Source organism: Rana temporaria, chromosome 12 (genome assembly GCF_905171775.1).
Source record: "Rana temporaria chromosome 12, aRanTem1.1, whole genome shotgun sequence".
Lineage (NCBI taxonomy): Eukaryota > Metazoa > Chordata > Amphibia > Anura > Ranidae > Rana > Rana temporaria.
In genome coordinates this window covers 3,174,918-3,195,718 of record NC_053500.1, presented here as the reverse complement: position 1 = coordinate 3,195,718, position 20,801 = coordinate 3,174,918, and the positions used below count along the sequence as shown (strand labels likewise).

At 47.5% G+C, this 20,801-nt stretch overlaps 1 protein-coding gene across 1 annotated transcript in view; it reads left to right on the top strand.

The window, feature by feature from the left end:
* Nucleotides 1-20,801, top strand: part of LOC120918526 (ABC-type organic anion transporter ABCA8-like) — a 79,313-nt gene that overhangs the window by 37,146 nt on the left and 21,366 nt on the right. The window contains exons 19-26 of the mRNA XM_040330155.1: nt 426-621; nt 2,670-2,836; nt 5,490-5,620; nt 7,845-7,982; nt 10,722-10,832; nt 15,956-16,126; nt 18,447-18,560; nt 20,622-20,744. Of these exons, the coding sequence (XP_040186089.1) occupies nt 426-621; nt 2,670-2,836; nt 5,490-5,620; nt 7,845-7,982; nt 10,722-10,832; nt 15,956-16,126; nt 18,447-18,560; nt 20,622-20,744 (1,151 nt within the window). The remainder of the gene's footprint in view (nt 1-425; nt 622-2,669; nt 2,837-5,489; nt 5,621-7,844; nt 7,983-10,721; nt 10,833-15,955; nt 16,127-18,446; nt 18,561-20,621; nt 20,745-20,801) is intronic.

Sequence of the window (20,801 nt, the reverse complement as noted above, 5' to 3'; positions counted from 1 at the left end):
ACGGGAAAAGATCGCGGGACACCGGCGGCGATCAGGTCCGCGGGTGCCGCGGGCGCTTTCACTGAGCTTCGGACCGGGTCACGCGCCGCCGCTGGCGCCCTCGCGACCCACGGCTGGGTTCTTAAAGGGGACATACCTGTGCCCAGCGGTGCCATTCTGCCGACGTATATAGGCGTGCAGCGGTCCTCAAATGGTTAACAAACTAAAAGGAGCCAAATAAAAGAGGTTCATTGTTCGGGTTTACATAATGCTTAATGACATTCCAAGGCTAAGCTTGAGGTCAAAATTGCTACAAACGTGGTAATAAGGACTAGTCATGGCGATTAATGACAATGAAATATGCCAAAACAAGGTCTTTGCAATTAAAGTTATGCTGTCTATGTACAGCACACCAAATTATGATTTCTCTCATCTTGAATTATCAGATTACGGCGTTTTTGCCCAAGAGCAAAATGAAGAAGAGGATCACTTCTCCTCGGAGCCGGAGGATTCGACCCTTCTGATGTCGGACTCCGGTACACCCACCATCAGTGGACTGGCATTGTGGAGACAGCAGGTGTTGGCCGTGGCGAGGATCCGATATTTGAAGCTTATCCATGACATGAAAGGCTTTCGATCCATGTAGGTGTAATCGATTTTTGGTGATCTCTGATATGGTGGGGTCAGGGTACAATATAAAGAGTTAATCCATGTATAAAAATTTTGTGACGGAATGTCCCACACTCTGCTTGAGTGCTTCCTTCAGTATATCGCTTCCTAAGTCCTGGAACACGAGACCAATGGATCTGGCTATAGTAACCCCCAAGAACCAGACAACACCAGTCTTGGAGTGCATCAGGAATAGCTTTTTTATTTGAGATCTCACACAAATATATACACAAGGGCCTTCAGAAGAAAGATCAAGACCCATCTCTTCTGAGGGATAAAAGTTCACTTCGGGAATAGATACTAAGCGCCCAGAGGCGATTCGGTTCGCATGTGTTGCGCTATATAAGTTTTTCACTCACTCAATACAAACTGTAACCAGAAACCTAACTAACGTGAGCTAATTGCTAATCGTTTAGACAGCCTAGGTGACTCAGAGGCATGACCTTTAGGACAGACTTGTCGTCTTTTAGCTCAGAAGACAGAATCAACATTATCATACATATAAACACAGAAAACCTTCTCACAATAGCAGAAGCTAATTACAATTAACAATACAAACAGTGATCTCCCCCCATCCTCAGCCTAGTAGACAACAAACTATAGTAGGAGTAGACTGTCCGGCTCCTACCCAGATCTCTAGGCCTGTGATCAGCTCTTTATATATATCCTGGGAGATATTGTGGATAAATATTACTGTTATATTTAAAGCGGGAGTTCACCCATTTATTATTTTTTTTTTCCTCCCCTTAGATTCCTGCTCGTTCGGTCTAGGGGAATTGGCTATTTGTATTAAAATATGAGCAGTACTTACCCGTTTTCGAGGTGCATCTTCTTCCGTCGCTTCCGGGTATGGGTCTTCGGGAGCGGGCGTTCCTTCTTGATTGACAGTCTTCCGAGAGGCTTTCGACGGTCGCATCCATCGCGTCACTCGTAGCCGAAAGAAGCCGAACGTCGGTGCGGCTCTATACTGCGCCTGCGCACCCACGTTCGGCTTCTTTCGGAAAATCATGACGCGATGGATGCGACCATCGGAAGCCTCTCGGAAGACTGTCAATCAAGAAGGAACGCCCATTCCCGCAGCCCATACCCGGAAGCGACGGAGAGGATGCCTCTCGTAAACGGGTAAGTACTGCACATATTTTAAAACAAATAGCCGATTCCCCTAGAGAAAACGAGCAGGAATCTAAGGGGAAAATGTGCCCTCTAAGGGTGAACCCCCGCTTTAAGTAACCACCTTCTCTTTGTCCATTAAACAGCTGTCTATCAATTTCCTCATTAACCCTGTGCCTCTAATGGGCACAGGGTGGCTTAGACATAGGAGGTGCATGGGGAGCTAAAACAAGGGTTTCCCAACACCTCCAAGGGATTCTTGGTTGCACAGGCCCCCGTCACATCTCTACATATCGAAAAACGTACACAGAAGACCTGGCTTGCAATCGGCATCCCAACTCATCCCTATGGTGCTTAAAAGGCTCTGTCCAGCACCCTCAGGTTGCTCCAAACCAAACTGGTCAAACCATGTCTTTATGGAGCTGGTGTTGTATACAAAAGACCTCGCTCACATTTGGCATTCCAATTAATTCCAAAGGTGTTTAGTAGGATTGAGGTCAAGGCTCTGTGAAGGCCACTCATGGTTCTCCACACCAAATTGGTCACACCATATCTTTATAGAGCTGGTTTGTACACAAAGGCTCAGTCATGGTGGAACAAAAAGGGGTCTTCCTCAAATTTTTGAAAGAGCACAATTGTCTACAGTGTCTTTGTATAATGGAGTGTTTACCAGGACCCGTCACTGGAGACACCTGAATGCCATGGAGCCACCATCGGAGAGGTGGCCCCATATAGTGTACATTTTTCCTAAGATATACAGTATACTATTTTTGGTTATCTGATGGGTGGAGTTGGGAACATTGGTGTTGAAGTAGCAGGTTACTGACTGCCAACCACACCTGTCAGACTAGGAGACTGTGTGTAGTTGTCCTTAATCTAATATGCACGTAACGCGCCATCTTGAATTTCAGACTTCTTCTGCTGGTATTGTTCATCCTTCCCCTGGTTTCCTCCACCATAATGATGAAAAGTTTCCAGACTAGGAACTCCTGGGAGCTGACTCCACAGCTTTACTTTCGAAGACCCGGAGATCGGGCCCACAAATACTACTCTAATCTTCTGCTCGTCAACACCACCGGTACAAAAACAAAAGGGGCCGTCGTTTTCAATTTGACAAATCAAAAACATTCTCAGTCTTTAAGATGAACAGAAGCAGCAGTTCCAGAGCATTTACTCTAATGTCCAGGCATGTTGCACCTTATGGTGACTTAGATTGGCCAGCTATGCATGGTCCATGCTCCACCTCGTCGCTGCAATCTCCTTCTAGGCTTCTTCTGGTCCGGCATCTTCTTTATTCCACCCTTAGTGGGCCACTGATGATGGACCTCCAACATGTGTGTTGTAGTCACGTCTTCCTGTTACCCAGCTCCATTTGCTTGTAGATGCCGGGTCAATGGGCTAATAGACAGGAAAATATTTTTTGGGGGGGCGAAAAAAACATATAGGGCCAGATTCTTAAAAGAGATACGTCGGCGTATCTCCAGATACGTCGGCGTATCTCCAGATACGCCGTCGTATCTCTGAGTCTGACCGGTCGTATCTATGCGCCTGATTCAGAGAATCAGTTACGCATTGATTTCTGTTAGATCCGACCGGCGTAAGTCTCTTACGCCGTCGGGTCTTAACTGCATATTTACGCTGGCCGCTAGGGGCGTGTACGCTGATTTACGCCTAGAATATGTAAATCAGCTAGATACGCGAATTCGCGTTTACTTTAGGCTTTTCTCGGTGTAAAGTTACCCCTGCTATATGAGGCATATATGCGGCATACCAATGTTAAGTATGGCCGTCGTTCCCGCGACGAAATTTGAAAAATTTACGTTGTTTGCGTAAGTCGTCCGTGAATGGGGCTGGACGTAATTTACGTTCACGTCGAAACCAATACTTCCTTGCGGCGTACTTTGGAGCAATGCACACTGGGAAATTCCACGTACATCGGGTCAGGGTTAATTTACATAACACACGCCCACCTCTTCACAATTTGAATTAGGCGGGCTTAGGCCGGCCTATTTACGCTACGCCGCCGCAACTTTCTTTTAAGAATACGGCACATGCCTGTAAAAGTTGCGGAGGCGTAACATAAATCGGATACGTTACGCCCGCACAAAGAAACGCCATTCTGCATGGATCTACCCCATAGGGGTTGGTTTACTGGAGAGTGTGAAATCTGGTGCAGCTCTGCATGGTAGCCAATCAGCTTTTAACTTCAGCTTGTTCAGTTAACTTCAGCCCCGGACCATTTGGCTGGCCAAAGACCAGAGCAATTTTTGCCATTCGGCACTGCGTCGCTTTAACTGACAATTGCGCGGTCGGGCGACGTGGCTCCCAAACAAAATTGACATCCTTTTTTTCCCACAAATAGAGATTTCTTTTGGTGGTATTTGATCACCTCTGCGGTTTACATTTTTTGCGCTGTAAACAAAAAAAGAACGACAATTTTGAAAAAAAAAAAAGCAATATTTTTGTTACTTTTTGCTATAATAAATATCTCCAAAGAATATATAAAAGACTTTTTTTTTTCCTCAGTTTAGGCCGATACGTATTCTTCTACATATTTTTGGTAAAAAATAAAAAAATCACAATAAGTGTTTATTGATTGGTTTGCGCAAAAGTTATAGCGTCTACAAAATAGGGGATAGTTTTATGGCATTTTTATTAATAATTTTTTTTTTTACTAGTAATCGCGGCGATCAGCAATTTTTTATTGTGACTGCAACATTATGGCAGACACATCGGACACTTTTGATGCCATTTTGGGACCATTGTCATTTATACAGCGATCAGTGCTATAAAAATGCACTGATTATTGTTAAGTGAGAAAACTGGCAGTGAAGGGGGTGAACCAGTAGGGGGCGCTGAAGGGGTTAAGTGTGTCCTAGGGATGTGTTCTAAATGTGGGGGGGGCGTGGCTACGTGTGACACGACACTGATCACCGCTCCCGATTACAGGGGGCTGTGATCCGCGTCCTGTCACTAGGAAGACTGGGGAAATGCCTTGTTTACATCAGTGTTTCCCCATTCTTCTGCTCTGTGAGACGATCGCGGGTATCCCCGCAGACATCGAGTTTGCGGGACCAGCGGTCGGACTCACAGAGCTTGTGGCGTTGCGCACGTGCCCACAATGCCGCATCTTAAAGGGGAGATACCTGTACGCCTATTTGCCCAGCCGTGCCATTATGCCGACGTATATTGTCGTGCGCTGGTCGGCAAAGAGTTAAGCTTTGACATAAAAAATAATAATCTGGAAGCTGATTGGTTCCTATGAAAAGCAGCGCCAGATCTTGCACTCTGCAGTTTTAGTAAACCAAACCCATAAAGTCTATGTAGAAAAAAAAAAGATCACTGTGAAAATGTGGAAATGCCTCAAGCATTTTTACAACGGTCAAAGTCATTATTGTCAGCTCCATGTGGTGGCCGTATTGCAGAATTTTTCCTGAAATACCCCAATGAAGAAAATACTGCATTATGGCCACTAGATGGAGCTGACACTCATAGGAAATAAATATATTCCTCGCATTATGACAAAGTGTGAAAGCTTGAGGCATCCACACAGCAAATATTTTGACAAAATGGATCTATAGGCAAAAAACAATGTTACCAAAAGAGTAAAACAAATCAACCCTTCAACCACCTGAGAATGTTTTTACTATTAACCCGTACACGTCACTAAGCTTTCTTTTAACTAAACCATGACCTTCCAAAATAGTGACTTCCAGTATTTCCCCACATAGGTCTCCCCATTGAGAATCTTGTTCATGGTGTCCTGGCTCAAGATATCGCCATGGATGTTGTGGATGGTCCATATGATGAAAACACTACGGCCTACAACGGCGCTATAGAGATCACACGAGGCAACAACACGGTAATAAAACTTTCTTACAAAGTAACGATTTTCTACCACTAAGGATGCTGAGAATAACCCAACAGGACATGTCCCCTACCGTAGTCCTGATCTATACAGCACAGACACATAACATTATCACTAATCTCTAAACCATGAAAATTACGCTATGGCCATAGTATGTGTACCCCTGACCATCTCACCTATTTGAGATTGTTGGACATCCCGTTCCAAAACCATCACCATTAATATGCAGTTTTTGATTGAGTTGCCCCCCTTTGTGGCTATAACATCCTCCACTCCTTTGGGAAGACTTTCCACAAGATTTTGGAGTGTGTCTGTGGGAATTTGGTTTAATTTGTAAGTACTGATGTTGGATGAGAGGGTCTGGTTCCAATTCATCGCAAAGTGGCGTTGAGGTTAGGGCTCCATACAGGACACTCAAGCTCCTTCACACCATACTGGCCAAACCATGTTGAGTTATCCCACTTTTGTGTCTATAACAGCCTTAACATATGTAAGAAGGCTTTCTGCAAGATTTTGGAGAGTGTCTGTGGGAATCAGTGTCTATTTGTGAGACCAGGTGCTGATGTTGGACGAGAAGACCTGTCTCATAATCTGTCATCCTACCACAGTTGTAGGGTTGAGCCCAGGGCTCTATATACAGCATTCAAGTTCCTTAAAACCAAACTGGTCAAACCATGTCGAGTTATCCCTTCTTTGTGTCTACAACAGCCCCCACTCTTCTTGGAAGGCTTTCTATGAGATTTTGGAAAGTGTCTGGATATTTGTGCCCATTTGTGAGGTCAGGTACTTATGATGGATAAGAAGGTCTGGTCCAATTAGCTCTGTATTTAGCTGGCTTTGTACACAGAAGACCTGGCTTGCAATCAGCATTTCAATTCATCGCATATGCGTTCAGTAGGGTTAAGGTCAAGGCCCAGTGTAGGCCCTCAAGGTTCTCCACACCATACTGGTCAAACTATAACTTTATGGAGCTGGCACAGAAGACCTGGCTTGTATTCATTGTTCCAGTACATCCCAAAGAAGTTCAGTAGGGTTGAGGTCGGGCCTCTGTACAGAACCCTTGAGGTCCTCTACACCAAATTGGTCAAACCATGTATTTATGGAGCTGGCTTTGTACACAGAAGGCCTGGCTTGCAATCAATGTTCCAATTCATCCCAGAGTTGTTCAGTAGGGTTAAGTCCAGGGCTCAATGTAGGCCACTCAAGGTTCTCCACACCATACTGGTCAAACCATATCTTTATGGAGCTGGCACAGAAGACCTGGCTTGTATTCATTGTTCCAGTACATCCCAAAGAAGTTCAGTAGGGTTGAGGTCGGCCTCTGTACAGAACCCTTGAGTTCCTCCACACCAAACTGGTCAAACAATGTCTTTATGGAGCTGGCTTCGTACACAGAAGACCTGGCTTAAAATCAATGTTCCAATTCATCCCAGAGTTGTTCAGTAGGGTTGAGTCCAGGGCTCAATGTAGGCCCTTAAGGTTCTCCACGCCGTACTGGTCAAACTATATCTTTATGGAGCTGGCTTTGTACACAGAAGATCTGGCTTGTATTCATTGTGCCAGTACACCCCAAAGTTGTTCAGTAGGGTTGAAGTCGGGTTTCTGTACAGAACCCCCTGAGTTCCTCAACCCTACTGAACGCCTTTGGGATGAACTGGAACATTGATTGCAAGACAGATCTTCTGTGTACAAAGCCAGCTCCATTAAGACATGGTTTCACCAGTTTGGTGTTGAGTCCAGAGCTCTGTGTAGGCCACTCAAGGTTTCCCACAGCACACTGGTCAAACAATGTCTTTATGGAGCTGGCTATGTACACACGGGGGGTTGGGGGGGCACAGTCATGCCGGAACAGAAAAGAGTCTTCCCCAAACTGTTACCACAAGGTTGGAAGAACACAATTGTCTACACTGTCTTTGTATGACGACAGAAAAAGATAACCTAATATGGGTTGCAATGCTTTCCTACTCAACCCAAAACTAACAAAAAATGCTTTGCTATACATACACTCTAAATCCAATCGCATTGGATGAAAATGCAAGAAATTATGAAATAAGTTTATGTGGCCTTGCCCCCTACAATTCCCAGATTGATGTCTCAGTGTTGGGACACATTCAGCAGATGCCTAGGCCACGCACGTGTGCACAAGTCCAAAAGACGATTCTGTTGAACATATTATTTATTTTGTGTGGTATTACTTTTCTGCTTTTATTTTTTTTAGGCTTACGGGTACAAAATAATCGGAAACCCCCGATCACACAATATCTTCCCGGTATTGGTTAATATTATCAGTAACGCCTTTATGAGGATCTATAACTCCACGGAGAGGATCAGGGTGTGGAATGAGCCCATCATGCCTGTGAGTACCCGTCTGTCCGTTCCTGGGTTACTTTTGTGTCAGGTCATGAGGTTATTTTCAATGCACAGCGATGTACCATCACCACCTGCACCGGTTTCTGCAGGAACTGGCCCAGGATCTGCTCTATTGTTATCAGAGGGAATGTGTCAGTTTTCAGTATAGAAAACTGCTGCATATCCTTGCAGCCAAGTCGGGACTGCCATGCATGGTGTGAGCAGCAGACAGCTCACCTCCCACTCTCTACTTATGTAATGATTACATTATATGAGTTTTCAGCTCTTCTCCTCCCTCCCAACTCAATGAGCACTAGAACAGACCCACCAGCCCTGACACAGCTGGGAACTTGAGGATCATTAGAACAGCCCCCCCCCCCAGCCCTGACACAGCTGGGAACTTGAGGGTCTCTAGAACAGCCCCCCCCCCCCAGCCCTGACACAGCTGGGAACTTGAGGATCATTAGAACAGCCTCCCCCCTAGCTCTAAAACAGCTGGGAACCTGAGGATCACTAGAACAGACCCACCAGTTCTGACACAGCTGGGAACTTGAGGATCATTAGAACAGCCCCCCCCAGCCCTGACACAGCTGGGAATTTGAGGATCACTAGAACAGGCCCCCCAGCTCTGACATACCTAGAAACTCTATGTTTACTAGAACATGCCCCCCAGCTTTGACAGATCTGGGAACTTGAGGATCACTAGAACATACCCCTCCAGCTCGGACACACCTGGGAACTTGAGGATCATTGGAACAGACCCCCCCCCAGCTTTGACACAGCTGGAAACTTGAGGATCATTGGAACAGACCCCCCCCCCCCCAGCTTTGACACAGCTGGAAACTTGAGGATTACTAGAACAGACCCTGCATTTCTATCACAGCTGGGAACTTAAGGATCACTAGAACAGGCCCCCCAGCTCTGACACAGCTGGGAATTTGAGGCTCACTAGAACAGGACTCCCAGTTCTGACACAGCTGGGAACTTGAGGTTTACAAGAACAGGCCCCCCAGCTCTGACACAGCTGGGAACTTGAGGATCACTAGAACAGGCCCCCCAGCTCTGACACAGCTGGGAACTTGAGGCTCACTAGAACAGGCCCCCCAGCTATGACACAGCTGGGAACCTGAGGATCACTAGAACAGACCCCCCAGATCTGACACAGCTGGAAATTTCAGGATCACTAGAACAGGCCCTGCAGTTCTGACACAGCTGGGAACCTGAGGATCACTAGAACAGACCCTCCAGCTCTGACACAGCTGGGAATTTGAGGATCACTAGAACAGGCCCCCCAGCTCTGACACAGCTGGGAACTTGAGGATCACTAGAACAGGCCCCCCAGCTCTGACACAGCTGGGAATTTGAGGATCACTAGAACAGGCCCCCCAGCTCTGACACAGCTGGGAACTTGAGGATCACTAGAACAGGCCCTGCAGTTCTGACACAGCTGGGAACCTGAGGATCAATAGAACAGACCCCCCAGCTCTGACACAGCTGGGAACTTGAGGATCAATAGAACAGGCCCTGCAGTTCTGACACAGCTGGGAACCTGAGGATCACTAGAACAGGCCCCCCAGCTCTGACACAGCTGGGAACTTGAGGCTCACTAGAACAGGCCCCCCAGCTATGACACAGCTGGGAACCTGAGGATCACTAGAACAGACCCCCCAGATCTGACACAGCTGGAAATTTCAGGATCACTAGAACAGGCCCTGCAGTTCTGACACAGCTGGGAACCTGAGGATCACTAGAACAGACCCTCCAGCTCTGACACAGCTGGGAATTTGAGGCTCACTAGAACAGGCCCCCCAGCTCTGACACAGCTGGGAACTTGAGGCTCACTAGAACAGGCCCCCCAGCTCTGACACAGCTGGGAACTTGAGGATCACTAGAACAGGCCCCCCAGCTCTGACACAGCTGGGAATTTGAGGATCACTAGAACAGGCCCTGCAGTTCTGACACAGCTGGGAACCTGAGGATCAATAGAACAGACCCCCCAGCTCTGACACAGCTGGGAACTTGAGGATCAATAGAACAGGCCCTGCAGTTCTGACACAGCTGGGAACCTGAGGATCACTAGAACAGGCCCCCCAGCTTTGACACAGCTGGGAACCTGAGGATCACTAGAACAGGCCCCCCAGCTCTGACACAGCTGGGAACCTGAGGATCACTAGAACAGGCCCCACAGTTCTGACACAGCTGGGAACTTGAGGATCACTAGAACAGGCCCCCCAGCTCTGACACAGCTGGGAACTTGAGGATCACTAGAACAGGCCCCACAGTTCTGACACAGCTGGGAACTTGAGGATCACTAGAACAGACCCCCCAGCTCTGACACAGCTGGGAACTTGAGGATCACTAGAACAGGCCCCACAGTTCTGACACAGCTGGGAACTTTAGGATCACTAGAACAGGCCCCCCAGCTCTAAATCAGCTGGGAACTCAAAAAAGTTTCGAAAGCGTTTCGAATTCAAATTTCCTCCAAAAAAAAATTCTCGTTATTTCGGATTCATTTAAATTCGGTACTATTGTAATTTGGAAGTTCGGATACATCCAAAAAGCGAAAATTTGTCCGAATTCTAGTGGGTAGAGGAGTAAGAGCGCTTTTAGGCCTGTGTGGTTGAAGGGCGGGACCACGCAAGGAAAACTACTAGATTGGAGAGGAAGATAAGTATTTAATAGTTTTTTATTTGCTTTCTAATTAATAAAAATGAATTTGTTGTTGTAACAATTTTTCTGTCACCAGGACTACGGGGATCGCAGCTCTTATATGATGTTCTACATGGGAGTAATGTGTATGATCTATGCATCCGGACTCGCCCCCCACTTTGCAATGACCAGCATGCAGGATATGAAGGTTAGTACAGGCCAGTGGTCTCCAAACTGCGGCCCAGGGACCGAATGTGACCCTCTGCTTGCCTTTATCTGGCCCTTGTGGCATTATTTCCCCCACTGTCAGCAACAGTGGGGCATAGTCCTTGTCACTAACAAGGACAATGGGGCACTATTCTTCCCACTGACACCAATGATAGGGTACTGTTCCTCCCACTGAAAACCAACAATGGAGCACTATTCCTCCCACTGATACCAATGATGGGGCACGATTCCTCCCACTCATGCCAATGATGGGACACTATTCCTCCCACTGATGCCAATGATGGGACACTATTCCTCCCACTGATTACCAATGATAGGAAACTATTCCTCCCACTGACACCAATGATGGGACACTATTCCTCCCACTAATGCCAATGATGGGACACTATTTCTCCCACTGATACCAATGATGGGACACTATTCCTCCCACTGATACCAATGATGGGACACTATTCCTCCCACTGATGCCAATGATGGAATACTATTCCTCCCACTGACTCCAATGATGGAGCATGATTCCTCCCACTGATACCAATGATGGGACACTATTCCTCCCACTGATACCAATGATGGGACACTATTCCTCCCACTGATACCAATGATGGGGCACTATTCCTCCCACTGATACCAATGATGGAGCACTATTCCTCCCACTGACACCAATGATGGGACACTATTCCTCCCACTGATACCAATGATGGGACACTATTCCTCCCACTGATACCAATGATGGGACACTATTCCTCCTACTGATATCAATTATGGGGCATTATTCCCCCCAATGATGGCGCACTGGTATAGGCTGTGGGAGTGGTTTTCAACCTCAGTCCTCAAGTACACCCCCAGCAGGCCATGTTTTCAGGTTCTCCTTTATCTTGCACAGGTGCTTTAAATCTGAGTCAATGACTTTCTATTTTGGACAGTTATTTTATCTAAGAAAAATTCCCCAAATATGGCCTGTTGGGGGTTCTTGAGGACTGAGGTTGAGAACCACAGGACTATGGGACTTAATTACTATCGTGTTTTCTGATTTAGACTTAAAGGAGTACGGAGAAATCTTGTTTGGCTGTACTTCTCCTGTAGATAATAGAAGTTCTGTTCATTCTGCACTCCTTTAACCCCTTATCGACAGGCTGAAGCCCTCTGTTGGCTGAGGTCTCAAAGCTGGTCCAGGCTTGAGCAAGATCATGACAATGAGGTCGGGATCCACCCACATGCCCCGACACACAGCTCTGCCTTTCAGCCAGCCATTGCAAGCCTGAGCCAGCCACTCCCACCCCCTCCACAGCCCAGCGCTCCAGTGAGCAGGGGGCGGGGGGCAAAGCAGGGAGCCTTGAGATGAGAACCGATCGATCAGCAATGTTTGATCGCTTGGTTTTTAGTGTTAGAGCCATTGGGGGACAGATGCAGCATCTAAGTAAGTATAATTCAGAAAAAAACAGACTCCATACTTCTTTTTTAAATCGGATCTCTACTTTAGAAGGCCAAAAAAGGCAAGGGGAGGGACTAGGACTAGTCACCAGTAATCAGGGCAGGACTTAGGGTGGTGGGGGCCCCTGGGCTTGAGTGTTGAAGGGGCCCCCTGGAGCCGAGAATTGGGGGGGATCGAAGTTGTTGAGCGGGGGGGGGGGGCGAATTGAAGTTGTTGAGCGGGGGGGAGCGCATTAAAGTTGTTGAGCGGGGGGGGATTTTGCAGTTGTTGAGGGGGGGGAGTGCCTCTCACCTGTGCCAACAGCCGGGGCCACATACTGTCATTAGCCCGGCTCTCGGCTTTCTTCCCTTCAGCAGCCACAGTCCTCCACACACCACTCCGGTTCCTCCTGCTTCCGTGTTGCCTCCTCTTGCAGTGCGGGAAAATTAACCCTTTTGCGGGACTGCGGGAAGAAGCTGTCTGTGCGGGAAAGTTCCACAGAATCCGTGCGTGTTGGGAGGTATGCGCAGGGCCCCCATCAGGAATTTTGGGGCCCCTTGCACAGCTTAAGGCATGGGCCCCCTGAAGCAGAGAACCTAGGGGGGTGGGGGTGCTGCCGCCTGAAATTGAGAAGCGTGGGGGCTGCCGCAAATTGAGAAGCGGGGGGCCTTTACAAAAAAAAGAAGAAATAAAGAAGAAAACAAATATATATAAATATATGTAGCCATCCGGGGCCCTGGGGACCTCTGAGCCTTTTAATAAAAAGAAAAAATAAACCTCTGGGCCCTTTAATAATAAAAAAAAAAACATTTATAAAAAATACATAAAAAAAGGGAGGTTGCCAAACCCGGGGGCCCTGGGGACCGCTGGGCCCCTGGGAACCTCTGGGCCTTTTAATAAAAAATAAAAAAATAAACAAAAATAAAAAAATAAACATTTATAAAAAAAATAAAAAAGGGGGGGTTGCCACATGGGGCCCTGGGGACCTCTGAGCCCTTTAATAAAAAAAAAAAATATATATATATATATATATATATATATATATATATATATATATATATAAAAAATGTAATTTTTTTTATAAAAAAATAAAAAAGGTGGGTTGCCATCCGGGGGCCCTGGAGACCCCTGGGCCCTTTAATAATAATAATAAAATATATATATATATATATACATATATATATATTATATATATAAAAATAAAAAATATATAAAAAAAACATTTTTTTACAAAAAATAAATAAAAAAAAGGGGGGTTGCCATCCGGGGCCCTGGAGACCCCTGGGCCCTTTAATAATAATAATAATAAAATATATATATATATATATATATATATATATATATATATATATATAATATTATATATATAAAAATAAAAAATATATAAAAAAAAACATTTTTTTACAAAAAATAAATAAAAAAAAGGGGGGTTGCCGTCCGGGGCCCTGGGGGCCTCCGGGCCCATGGGGACCTCCGGACCCCTAAAAAAAAAAAAAAAAAAATTTTTTTTTTTTTTTTTTTTTTTTTTTTTAAAGGGGGCCCCCTATTGGGTGGGGCCCCTGGGCTTGAGCCCAGGCAAGGCCAATGGTAAGTCCGGCCCTGCCAGTAATACCTGTGGGCTTTTGGCAGCCAATCTTTTCTACAATACAGATTTACCATGCCCTGTTCTGCACTGTGTCTCTGTGTGGAGGCAGCCATGTTGGTAGAGACGGGGCTTTGCTCCTCATGTCAGAGCTGCCCCCAGATGACTGATGGTTATCTGATGACTCCACAGATCCACAGAGTGGATGAAGTACAAGCAGGGAGATCCTTGCATTGTAGATTCTCAGGTGCAGCTTCCTCTCCAGCAAAGAGAACAGTGAGTAGCATTGTAGTAACATTCTCAGGTGCAGCTTCCTCTCCAGCAAAGAGAACAGTAGCAGTAGCGTTGTAGGAACATCACCAAATCACACTCCAGATCTCCTGAGGCCACCAGGCGGTGTAGAATAAGGGCGGTCCTTGCACTGCAGGTCCTCGGGTCAGGGCCAGGACAAGGGGTGGGCCGAAGGGGAAGCTGCCCTTTATGGTTTACTGGGGGCACCTTCCTTCTGTTGCAAGTAGTGACAACACTTAAGTGTAAGCTTGATCATCATGAGCGGGGGAGTGGGGTGCAGTTTGGAATCTTTGCCCTGGGCACTGGATGACCTTGTCCCAGCACTGCCTCAGGTACAAATTCCTCTCCAAAACTCTTGAGGCTACCAGGCTTGGAAGCAGGGAGATGCTTGCACTGCTGCTCCTCAGGTACAAATTCCTCTGCAGCAAGAACAGTGAGCAGCATAGGAGTGACATCACAAAATCTTACTCCAAAACGCCTAAGGCCACCAGGCTTGGAAGCAGGGAGATTCTTGCACTGCAGGTCCCTAGGTACAGCATTCTCTCCAGCAAAGAGAACAGTGAGCAGCACTAGTGACATAACCTAATCTTATGCCAGATCTCCTGAGGTCATCAAGCGTAGAAGCAGGGAGATCCTTCTACTGATGCTCCTCTGGTACAAATTCCTCTCCAGGGGAACAGTGAGCAGCACAGGAGTGACATCAGCTAATTTTATTCCAGATCTCCTGAGGTCATCAGGCATTTAAGCAGGGAGATTCTTCCACTGATGTTCCTCGGGTACAAATTTGTCTGCAGAAAGGAGAACAGTGAGCAGCACAGGAGTGACATCACAAAATCTTACTTCAAAACTCCTGAGGCCACCAGGCTTAGAAGCAGGGAGATCCTTGCACTTCAGGTCCTTAGGTACAGCTTCCTCTCCAGCAAGGATAACAGTGAGCAGCACATTAGTGATGTCACTAAATCCCACTCCATATCTGTTGAGCCTAGCACTAGCAGTCAGAAGTAGCAGTGCCTTAGTTGATCTCACATTACAAATATGCAACTATGAGGTTCCAGAATAGAAGTGCCTAGGAACAGGAAATGCTCTGCTAGTTTTCTGAAGGAATTCAAGAAAAAGGGTAGATTTCTTAAGGTACTGCTTAGGCCCAAAAACATTTCTTGAATTGTCCGAAATCTTCACTTTCAGGTCCGCTTTATCTTGTGTGTCAGTATGTTTTTCAGTATACTTCAAACTGATAAAGACTCACTGTACAAAGTAATGGAGCTAATACCCAACCCCAGCCTAGGCTGATGGGAAAGATCTCAGGTTCACCAGCTTGTCGAAGGAGATCCCTTTTCACTTTCCAGCTTGCTGATACCAGACTAAGAATAATGGGAATGGGGGCTGTCAGATCAGAAGGACTCACAGAGGTTCTAACTCCACAATGCTAAAAAAAAAAAAATGTGTTTTTGCTATTGTCACTTGCTTCCATCTTAGAGGTTCTCCTCATGTTGTCACTAGAACAGGAAGCAAGGAGAAACCTCCTACCTTGAGGCCACAAAGAACCAACAGAATCTGACAGAAGTTGGTGAATGGAGTTTAGCTGTTTATGAAGCCTGTAGAGTAAAGGTCCACCTAGGTCAGTGATAGGGGATTCTCGGCACCCCAGATTTTTTGGAACTACATTTCCCATGATGCTCTTGCACTCTGCAGGGTAGTTGAGCATCATGGGAAATGTATTTCCAAAACTTCTGGGGTGCCAAGGTTCCCCATCACTGGCCTAGGTGATCTTTTTTTATGTTGGTGGAGATCACAACCAGCGATTCTTTTCTCCTTCCAGATCAAAGCTCGCTCCCAGCTGCGTATTTCCGGCCTTTTCCCCTCCGCGTACTGGTTTGGACAAGCCCTGGTGGACGTCGCCCTCTCTTGGCTCCTCCTCTTCCTGATGGTCGCCATCTTGTTTGCCTTCAGCCATTCCATCCATCTGTCATTCATAAACGCGGTGCTGCTTGTGAGTATCATCGCTCAGCTTTTCACAGCCATGCATTTAGCTGCTGAACCTCAGAAATTTCAATCATTTAAAACCCAACTGGACTTTTCATTATAAACCATCTGAATACCTTCCAGGTGCATCAAAACAAAAGGTGAGCCAAGTCTTAGGCCCCGTACACACCATAGAATCCATCCGCAGATAAATCCCAGCAAATGGGTTTCAGCGGATAGATCCTATGGTGTGTACACGCCAGCGGATCTTTTTCCGCGGATATTTCTCCCCTGGGATGGATTCCAGCAGATCGGATATTTGCTGACATGCACAACATATCCATCTGCTGGAGTCCATCCCAACGGATGGATCCGCTGGTCTGTACAGACTCACCGAATCCATCTGTCCGAAGGGATCCCCTGCATGCGTCGTAATGATTTGACGCATGCGTGGAATTCCTTATATGACAGCGTCGCGCACGTCGCCGCGTCATAATCGCGGCGACGGCGCGACACGTCATCGCAAGAGGATTTCGGCGCGGATTTCAATGCGATGGTGTGTACACACCATCGCATGAAAATCCGCCGAAATCCACGAGAGGATTTATCCGCGGAAACGGTCCGCTGGACCGTATTCGCGGATAAATTCTATCGTGTGTATGGGGCCTTACAGTTGGATTTCTTTAGAAATCAGCCACATCCCGAGTAGAGAAGACTGTCCCTTCCAAGCAGCTTCAGAGAAGGACTGTTGCTCTCTGTGTGGAAGCAGTGGTCTCTCTGTAGAGGTGAAACATGTCCCCTGCTGAGTTATAGCCGGAGCTCTCCAATCAGCAAGAAGTATGAGCTTTTGTGATTGCACAGCTATAGGTCGGCCACAGCAGGGGGTGTGTTGGTCCTCTCCAAGGACACCTTGCCAACCCACATTGTTCAGTCCTGGTCCATCATTTTCACCAAGCTGGAAGGGAAGATGGTCCAAAGCAATGATGTCATCACTGGGTCTTAGTGCAGATTATGGCGAGTTGGCTGGGGGGGGGGCTATGCATAGCTTCCTAAAAACATCAGATCACTATGCACCAGTACTCCCCTCAAGAGCCCTCAATCTTGATGCAAACAGTGGGCTGGCTTTTGGGAGGAGTTATGCAAGTATCAGAACACCTTCTTGGGGGCCGATGTCAATCTGGAGGAGTGGGCATACCTATGCAGACTGTCCTCAGTCTGGTGAGAGGAGTTGGGGGTGCTGTCCGGTAGGCTGGGGGTTCATTATTGTACAATGCTGGGGGTTCATTATTGTACCATGCTGGGGGTTAATTAATGTGCAGTGCTGAGGAGTAGGTATTGAACCATGCCCTGGTTAATTACCGTGCTGTGCTGGGGGTTAATTACTGTATCCCACTGGGGCCCCATAATTTCTAACAGCAGCCCTGCCCTCATGTGATGCTGAGCCTCCATGATTGAGAGAGTTTAAATCCAATAAATGAAAGGGGGTGGGCCAGGGCTGTCCTCCAGGATGTCAGTCAGGGATGGACTGGCCATTGGGACTACAGGGAGTTTCCCGGTGGGCCGATGGCTCAGTGGGCCGGCTTCAGTGACAGAGGACTGCCGCCCCCCTCCGCTCCTCTGTCTCTCCCTCCACGCAGCGCTCACCTGGGGGGAACAAAGAAGCAGGGGGAGGACTAGAGGAGCAGGGGGGACGACAGAGGAGCATGGGGGGAGGAGACAGACAGCTGACTCAACAGCTATGGCCTGGGAGTTTCTCACTTCTGCCTAATCTTGTCCCATAAGGGGGGGCACTGAACTGATTCTTTGCCCCGGCTGAAATAATGTCTAGCTTCCCCACTGGTACTGCCTATAAGAGTACCAGCCGTTCTACTGTAATAAAGTAGAACGGCTAGTGGCTAGTGAAGGGGGAGAGGGGGCTTGGGTGGCCGGGGGGGGGGGGGGGTGCGGGAGTTTTCCCGGCCGCCATGGGAGAGACCTGTCAAAGTGGGCCAGTCTGGATGAAGTCCAGGGCCAAATTTCTGTCCCAGTCCAGCCCTGATGTCAGTCTGGAATAGTAGGCATTCCTGGGCAATCTTCCTCCAGCCAGGAAATGGGTGCTGGGCTCTATCTGACTTGCTGAGACTTCTAATGCACATTGTGAGACGCTCACAGCGTGCGGTGATATCAGAGGAAGCCGTTTCAGTCCAGGAGAGGAGTCGGCACACCTTGTGCAAGACCAAGGGGAAGCCAGAGGTCAGATTTAGGGTGGCCCCCAGATTACAATAACCTCATGACAATTCTACATTTGGCCAACGTCTGTGGATTAGGATTACGTTTGTTACGTTACAGTTATTTTTTTTGATTTGCAGATTGTAGCCATTTTGGGTTACGGCATGGCCACGGTCCTCTATGTTTACGCAATCACATTCGTGTTTGGGAAGAGGAAGATTCACCACGACCGATGGGCCTTCTTCTTTATCTTGGTAAGTAGGTGACATCGTCTCCAGAGGGTCACTTTGGCTCTCTCACGTCTGAGAAGGACTACGAATCGGAGATCACGTCCTGTGAGCCACATTCTAAGCCATAGATCATTTTATTTGGGTCTGCAGACATCAAGAAAAACTCTCCGGGATTTGGGTGGTGGAGCTCTTGGAGGTTCCAAATAATTAAATATGTGGCAGCTTTCTTTTACCCAATGGAGACCCAACTGGGTCCCAAGAGGAGTCAAAGAATGAGAGAACCAGACCTTACAGCTCAATCCAGATATGAATGTTTTTAAGGGGTCTATGACATCCAACACGTTCCGGGCTATGCACAAATCCTCCTTTATCAGGGCTGAGCTGTATTGGGTTAAAGGGAATCTGGACGGGTGAATGTTGGAGTTTATTTCTTCGTAAGCCGTAGTTGGAAGCTCAGGTAAAGCCAAGCCATCTTCATCTGGTCTTCCAGGTTCATCATCTTTGGCCACCTTGATTGACCGGCCCAGGATGGTGTAGCTGTTGAGCACGGGTGTTAATTCGTCTCCTACCAAGGCTGGCTGAGAATGTACAGAGAATCTTGCAGAGACACCTTCAGGAACCATGTTGTCGGCAAGCAGAAGTGGAGCCTTTGCTGCAGAAGAGGCATTGTCACGTACCTAGTAGACAAGCCCGATCTGCAGAGGGAGGCCTCTCTCTTACGGCTCTGATTCCAGGCCCCTGGTAGAGTGAACAGGAGGCACAGGAGTGGCACGAGTGCCTGGCAGGATCAACAGCAGGAGGTAGGCCTGGAGTTCAGGCGGCTGGAGCTGGATGCAGGGGAGGGCTGGGCCAGGGGGCAGGGTGGCAATTGCCTCCCAGTAGCCCCATCTTATGTTCAAAATGACCGGCAGCCGCTGCCTGCTACCATTTTCTTTTTTTATTCTGGTCTAGGAAGTTGGGCCAGGGGCACGGCCATGGCGACCGACCACTAGCTTTTGCATTCCCGTAGTTGTAGACCGTGCTCAAGCTCCAAGTGGGTGGAAAACAGAGCAGCGCAGACCTCCCACCATACATCCCATGTAACCTTCCCCAGTGATCAGGCTGCATTGATGGGCACTGGTGAGGCTGCATTGAAAAACCAGGTGGGTCATGAATGGTGAGCTGATTTGGCGGTTCAATGGGCCACTTGACTGGACTTGCCCCCCAGGCTTAAGGCTGCCAGCCCTCACCTGGCTGGATGGCAGACAGGAACCTCGAACAAGCTAGACCAGCAGATAGGTGCAGCAGACTGGAACTCAGGTTGGTCAAGCAAGATGGGTCAGTTATCAGGCAGACGGTAGAGGGACCAGAAGAGAAGTCAGACAGGCCGGGGTCAGATGCAGGCGGATGACAGGGATGGTCAGGAACAAATTGGGCAAAGTACTGGAACAGGTTTCAGGTATCAAGAAAACACATAATGCTGTAGAGCAGACAGCAAAGTCCCAGTGTCTCAGTCTGGTTAGTGGGCGTGCGCGCAAGCGTGTGCGCACTGGTGCCCACGATCGCGCACCAGCAAATCCAGAACACCGGTTACTGGCAGGATCTTCCTACAGGGGGCTCATTCACACGGGCAGCTGGGGGGCAGTAAAAGCAGGCAGTTTCGCCACCCCCCAACCATTCACCTAAATGAGACAATGCACCTGCTTTAGGGCTGTCCAAGTGAATGGGGGCCACGCATCCAGAGCACAGCGTCCGCCCTGCCGCAATAGATCGTAGACATCTGGCAAGAGTACAAATCCACTGCAATAAAAAAGTCACACGTGCAAGTCACTACAAAAAAAAATGACAAAACCCTTGAAGAAACTCATTTGCGGTCCCATGATGATGTCAATTGTGACGAAACGCGTTGGCCCAAGCTAACAATCTAACCTTTTTTTCCCTTACAATGTAGTACTGCTAACATATTTTGTCCTTTTATCTCTAGCCAAAAGCTAAAGGAAATAAAAATATATTTTAAACTAATTTGTAGGTTGCTTTTTACATTTTATTGTGGCCGACATTCCGCTGCCGGGTTCTCCTCTCACCTGCATTTCTGGTCTCTTGCAGTCCTCCCTCGTCCCGATAATATACAACGCATTTCGACTCTTTGTTAATTTGTCAGAAGAATTCTATTTCATCTTCTTGATCTTGGTGCCGCCCAGCAACTTGATGGCATTTTTGATCGATCTGGTGAGTGTTGATTTGTAGGTTTTTATATCACACATTATTATATATAGATATATTGTA